The following is a 7,460-nucleotide window of genomic DNA, read 5'->3' as shown; positions in this document are numbered from 1 at the left end:
AAAAATGTTTGTTCGTAGGGCATATAAAATTTTCGTCTAACTAATAAGTATGAAATTGTTGTGTTTTGGGGGTATTCTCTACCCCTACACCCCATCGGTAACAATTCAGCTGGCCTAAGGACTACTCCAAAGATCGTAGCACTGGGGGGTCTGGGGGGTATGGAATACCCCCCAGCAAAAGGAAGACTTAAAGTGTGGCGAAGGTTTAAAGCCATCCAACAAAGAAAGGCTCCACAACCCTTTGTCTATACGCCTCAGTGCCTTCATGGTGGCCTGTTGAAGGTGGCAATAACACTATCGTCTGCTGGGGGGTATTCCATCCCCGCCGAACCCCACGGCAACAATTTCTTACACGAAAAATTTAACTTTCAACCCTCTCGTGATATTTTTTGAAAAATAACGATCACATTCTGTTGGCCTAAGGAGTACTCCAAAGATCGTAGCACCGGGGGGTCTGGGGGGGTATGGAATACCCCCCAGCAAAAGGAAGATTTAAAGTGCGGCGAGGGTTTAAAGCCTCCACAACCCTTTGTCTATAAGTCTTAGTACGTTTATGGTGATTTATTGGAAATGACACTGTCGTTTTCTGGAGGGTTTTCGTTTTAATTAGGGCGATTAAAGGGTGTTCAACAAATAGTTGCATGTGCAATGCTTGCATCAGGACCTGTATTCCTCATACATTTCAGGCACAGAGAGAAAGTATAGACGCTATTCGGGGTGAAAGGGAAGGGCGAGGGGGGCCGTTCTCCTTATCAGGTAATATCAATCGCGCTTGCAGAACAGTTGACATGAAATTAAAGGCTAATTAAATTACCTAACGTAATTTCGCACCTCATTAACCGACGCTTTCTTTAAGTTTGATAACCTCGGGCGTGAAATGAGCGCCATTAAAAAATCGTTAATCGTCGGATAGGATTTTTTTCAAGTGTCATTTAGTGCCGACCATTCAGCAGGCATGTCCGAAATTTGCTTGGCTCTAGCGCTACTACTGTCACTTGCTTCTAATGTGAGACATGCGACTCAGTTGCAGTTGCGTTTCAGGCATCAGTATCTCCCTTCGCATTGGGTTCGTAAGTGCAAAATTGGGGTGGGGTGCTAACAGGTGGTGATTTTAGCAACAGCACATAGGGCCGCTTCCGTTAATGTCCGGTTGGTCTCCGGCGACGTACGACCTGCGGGGGCTGTGGACGCAAGATGACGGAAGCGCTTTTCGCTCTCTCGAGAAGAAAGAGCACGAAAACCTGAACAAAATCGAAGAAAAGGACGACGCGATATCCACTCGTGCATTTGTACCCATCACGAATCCTTCACGGTACCGAAAGCATCCTCCTAGTCCATACCAAACCTATGGAGGTTCTCTGTACCAAGCGCCTAATCCATACGGAAACGGCTACGTCTCGACGTCTTCTTCGAGCAGCGGCAAGATGCTAAAAACCACGACGACGTACACGACCTCCATCACTTTAGTCAAAACGATCCGGGCAAGGCGCGTGGTGGAGGTGATTGATCTGCAAACTAACGAGAAAAACGTGTTCGAGATTTGGGATAGCTCCTCCACGGAGCAGGTTGAGGAATCGACGATTTCGGATCGGTGCAGTCCAAACCCCCAACCGGGGGTAAAGGAGAAGGTGACCGTGGTAAAAGTTGTGAAAATCACCACTACCGAAACACGAACAGTGTCCTCATCCGAGCCACTGCCAGTCGACAAGACTCCACTCTGTCCAACGGTCAAAAGATCTTCATTGGCCAATACCACAGTTGTCCTAACCAACGCCACGAAGGCAACATTGGAAACCGCTGCCCCCGGTTCGGGTCACACGAAGTCTTTCACATCCGCCGATCATCTGATCGCGAACGCCGTCATGAACCTGGCCCCCACCTACAAACGAATCACAACTAGGGGCACCGACGTCTTGGCCACTACAGGTCTTCAAGATTCCCCAAGTCCAGTCGAGGAAACGTTAGGCACCTGCACGTTTATAAGGGCCGGTCAGTCGCCTAGATTGGTCGAGACCAACGTCAACAGTAGGATCACGGTTACACCTTTGGATTTCGTACCGTACATGTTCCCGTTCGGTCAGCCCCCAGTTCGTTTCCTGCCGTAGGCGTTTCCGCCATTTTGTTTTTTTTTAATTTAAGGACAGAAAATATAAACGGCACTAGATTGTGTTCGGTTCAAAGGGCACACTTTTTTAATAGAGGTGCCCACCCCACACCCCAGTTGGGGTTCGGTCTGACGTACAGCTTAGGGCACTTTGTAATTTTCAACAAAAAGTAACGCTAGATGGCGCTAGTTAAATATTCAAAGGGGCGTGGTCCCCTACCCCACTGGTGGGCCTGGGCAGGGCGTCGCTTTGTTTACGCCATCCATCAGCCTGTGGTGACAAAAGTTCCGTCGAATTTATTGCGTCGCGTCGCCATAACTTTAGATAAAAGGAAGTTAATTAAAATGGCGGGAAAAAATACGAGCGAAACGGGATATTTATTTTAATAACGCTCTCGGCCAATAAATAGCGGCCAGAAGCGGAATTGCACTCGGAGGAGAGCTTCGGTAGCGTCATCGCGAAATATCAAACTCTGTCTCCAGCATTGTCGCGATTTTCCGGCGGAATCGACCTTATGAATAAGCCATAAATCAGCAGTTATGAAAAAAAAAAAAGGACAAGATCTGCAACGTAGATTTTTGTTTCGCCGAAAACTTTCTCCTTTTTCCCCCGTTGAAAGCAAACAGTATAAGCAACTCTGTTTGTTTCTAACGTTATGATGAAGAACTTCAATAAAAATTTAAAACTTTATTTGAAAAGTTTTAAAATATGTGCTCGATGGAGAGAAGAGAAGAGAAAGGTTGGAAATTTATGTCTTACTTATAAAGATTTTTAACTGGAAAATGCTCGTAAAGTTTTATACTGATCGTATAACTGTTTTAAATTATGCTCATCTGGCGTCGTATAAGGTTACATTGTGTCCAATTAGCGGCGATCTGCGGAAGAATGGGGGCGTTTAAGGACCATCGCTATAAACAAAAGGAGTGCGCTTTTAGGGAGGCTCAAGTAATCCACACCCCAAATTGTAAGCTCAACAAGTGGTCTACATGTCATTTGCAAGAACACTTTTCAGCTTGTTCCACTTGAGCCAAATCTAAGAGTCTCCAGGTATAATTTTCAAAGGTTCATCAGAAGATAGACAACCTGAGACACTCGGTGACGATTCTCCTCACCTAACCTCACGAATACTTTAACCTAACCTTCAATCTCCACGCACATTATATTCTCCTGATACAAGATCTTTCACCTAACCTAACTAGCACACTAACCTAACCTCACTAATACTTTAACCTAACCTTCAATCTCCTCGCACATTATATTCTCCTGATACAAGATTTTTCACCTAACCTAACAAGCAAACTAACCTAACCTCACCAATACTTTAACCTAACCTTCAATCTCCACGCACATTATATTCTCCTGATACAAGATTTTTGAGCTAACCTAACTCGCACACTAACCTACCCTCACTAATGCTTTAACTAACCTTCAATCTCCTAGCACTTTATATTCTCCTGATACCAGATTTTTGAGCTAACCTAACTAGCACACTAACCTAACCTCACTAATGCTTTAACCTAACCTTCAATCTCCACGCACATTATATTCTCCTGATACAAGATTTTTGAGCTAACCTAACTAGCACACTAACCTAACCTCACTAATGCTTTAACCTAACCTTCAATCTCCTCGCACATTATATTCTCCTGATACAAGATTTTTCACCTAACCTAACTAGCACACTAACCTAATCTCACTAATGCTTTAACCTAACCTTCAATCTCCTCGCACATTATATTCTCCTGATACAAGATTTTTGAGCTAACCTAACTAGCACACTAACCTAACCTCACTAATGCTTTAATCTAACCTTCAATCTCCTAGCACTTTATATTCTCCTGATACCAGATTTTTGAGCTAACCTAACTACCACCCTAACCTAACCTCACTAAACGGTTATTTTAACCTTCAATCTCCACGCACATTATATTCTCCTGATACCAGATTTTTGAGCTAACCTAATTAGCAAACTAACCTAACCTCACTAATGCTTTAACTAACCTTCAATCTCCTCGCACATTATATTCTCCTGATACCAGATTTTTGAGCTAACCCAATTAGCAAACTAACCTAACCTCACTAATGCTCTAACTAACCTTCAATCTCCACGCACATTATATTCTCCTGATACAAGATTTTTGAGCTAACCTAACTAGCACACTAACCTAACCTCACTAATACTTTAACCTAACCTTCAATCTCCACGCACATTATATTCTCCTGATACAAGATTTTTGAGCTAACCTAACTAGCACACTAACCTAACCTCACTAATGCTTTAACTAACCTTCAATCTCCTCGCACATTATATTCTCCTGATACAAGATTTTTCACCTAACCTAACTAGCACACTAACCTAACCTCACTAATGCTTTAACCTAACCTTCAATCTCCTCGCACATTATATTCTCCTGATACAAGATTTTTCACCTAACCTAACTAGCACACTAACCTAATCTCACTAATGCTTTAAACTAACCTTCAATCTCCTCGCACATTATATTCTCCTGCTACCAGATTTTTGAGCTAACCTAACTAGCACACTAACCTAACCTCACTAATGCTTTAACCTAACCTTCAATCTCCTCGCACATTATGTTCTCCTGATACAAGATTTTTCACCTAACCTAACTAGCACACTAACCTAACCTCACTAATACTTTAACCTAACCTTCAATCTCCTCGCACATTATATTCTCCTGATACAAGATTTTTAACCTAACCTAACTAGCACACTAACCTAACCTCACTAATGCTTTAACCTAACCTTCAATCTCCTCGCACATTATATTCTCCTGCTACCAGATTTTTGAGCTAACCTAACTAGCACACTAACCTAACCTCACTAATGCTTTAACCTAACCTTCAATCTCCTCGCACATTATATTCTCCTGATACAGATTTTTTAGCTAACCTAACTAGCACACTAACCTAACCTCACTAATACTTTAACCTAACCTTCAATCTCCACGCACATTATATTCTCCTGATACAAGATTTTTCACCTAACCTAACTAGCACACTAACCTAACCTCACTAATACTTTAACCTAACCTTCAATCTCCTCGCACATTATATTCTCCTGATACAAGATTTTTCACCTAACCTAACTAGCACACTAACCTAACCTCACTAATGCTTTAATCTAACCTTCAATCTCCTAGCACTTTATATTCTCCTGATACCAGATTTTTGAGCTAACCCAATTAGCAAACTAACCTAACCTCACTAATGCTCTAACTAACCTTGAATCTCCACGAACAATATATTCTCCTGATACAAGATTTTTGAGCTAACCTAACTAGCACACTAACCTAACCTCACTAATACTTTAACCTAACCTTCAATCTCCTCGCACATTATATTCTCCTGATACAAGATTTTTCACCTAACCTAACTAGCACACTAACCTAACCTCACTAATGCTTTAATCTAACCTTCAATCTCCTAGCACTTTATATTCTCCTGATACCAGATTTTTGAGCTAACCTAACTACCACCCTAACCTAACCTCACTAAACGGTTATTTTAACCTTCAATCTCCACGCACATTATATTCTCCTGATACCAGATTTTTGAGCTAACCTAATTAGCAAACTAACCTAACCTCACTAATGCTTTAATCCAACCTTCAATCTCCTAGCACTTTATATTCTCCTGATACCAGATTTTTGAGCTAACCCAATTAGCAAACTAACCTAACCTCACTAATACTTTAACCTAACCTTCAATCTCCTCGCACATTATATTCTCCTGATACCAGATTTTTTAGCTAACCTAACTAGCACACTAACCTAACCTCACTAATACTTTAACCTAACCTTCAATCTCCACGCACATTATATTCTCCTGATACAAGATTTTTCACCTAACCTAACTAGCACACTAACCTAACCTCACTAATACTTTAACCTAACCTTCAATCTCCTCGCACATTATATTCTCCTGATACAAGATTTTTCACCTAACCTAACTAGCACACTAACCTAACCTCACTAATGCTTTAATCTAACCTTCAATCTCCTAGCACTTTATATTCTCCTGATACCAGATTTTTGAGCTAACCCAATTAGCAAACTAACCTAACCTCACTAATGCTCTAACTAACCTTGAATCTCCACGAACAATATATTCTCCTGATACAAGATTTTTGAGCTAACCTAACTAGCACACTAACCTAACCTCACTAATACTTTAACCTAACCTTCAATCTCCACGCACATTATATTCTCCTGATACCAGATTTTTGAGCTAACCTAATTAGCAAACTAACCTAACCTCACTAATGCTTTAATCCAACCTTCAATCTCCTAGCACTTTATATTCTCCTGATACCAGATTTTTGAGCTAACCCAATTAGCAAACTAACCTAACCTCACTAATACTTTAACATAACCTTCAATCTCCTCGCACATTATATTCTCCTGATACAAGATTTTTCACCTAACCTAACTAGCACACTAACCTAACCTCACTAATACTTTAACCTAACCTTCAATCTCCTAGCACATTATATTCTCCTGATACAAGATTTTTGACCTAACCTAACTAGCACACTAACCTAACCTCACTAATACTTTAACCTAACCTTCAATCTCCTCGCACATTATATTCTCCTGATACAAGATTTTTCACCTAACCTAACTAGCACACTAACCTAATCTCACTAATGCTTTAACTAACCTTCAATCTCCTCGCACATTATATTCTCCTGATACAAGATTTTTCACCTAACCTAACTAGCACACTAACCTAACCTCACTAATGCTTTAATCTAACCTTCAATCTCCTAGCACTTTATATTCTCCTGATACCAGATTTTTGAGCTAACCTAACTACCACCCTAACCTAACCTCACTAAACGGTTATTTTAACCTTCAATCTCCACGCACATTATATTCTCCTGATACCAGATTTTTGAGCTAACCTAATTAGCAAACTAACCTAACCTCACTAATGCTTTAACTAACCTTCAATCTCCACGCACATTATATTCTCCTGATACCAGATTTTTGAGCTAACCTAATTAGCAAACTAACCTAACCTCACTAATGCTTTAACTAACCTTCAATCTCCTCGCACATTATATTCTCCTGATACCAGATTTTTGAGCTAACCCAATTAGCAAACTAACCTAACCTCACTAATGCTCTAACTAACCTTCAATCTCCACGCACATTATATTCTCCTGATACAAGATTTTTGAGCTAACCTAACTAGCACACTAACCTAACCTCACTAATGCTTTAACTAACCTTCAATCTCCTCGCACATTATATTCTCCTGATACCAGATTTTTTAGCTAACCTAACTAGCACACTAACCTAACCTCACTAATACTTTAACCTAACCTTC

The 7,460-nt window shown here is 40.8% G+C and overlaps 1 protein-coding gene across 1 annotated transcript; it reads left to right on the top strand.

The window, feature by feature from the left end:
* Nucleotides 1-911: 911 nt before the first annotated feature.
* LOC116161986 lies at nt 912-2,183 on the top strand. The gene is made up of 2 exons (XM_031475495.1): nt 912-1,066; nt 1,116-2,183. The coding sequence occupies exons 1-2, from the start codon at nt 956-958 to the stop codon at nt 2,103-2,105; spliced, it is 1,101 nt and encodes a 366-aa protein (XP_031331355.1). The 5' UTR covers nt 912-955; the 3' UTR covers nt 2,106-2,183.
* Nucleotides 2,184-7,460: the final 5,277 nt, after the last annotated feature.

This window comes from Photinus pyralis, unplaced genomic scaffold, assembly GCF_008802855.1.
Source record: "Photinus pyralis isolate 1611_PpyrPB1 unplaced genomic scaffold, Ppyr1.3 Ppyr1.4_LG10, whole genome shotgun sequence".
NCBI lineage: Eukaryota > Metazoa > Arthropoda > Insecta > Coleoptera > Lampyridae > Photinus > Photinus pyralis.
This window is presented reverse-complemented; position numbering and strand designations above follow the sequence as displayed.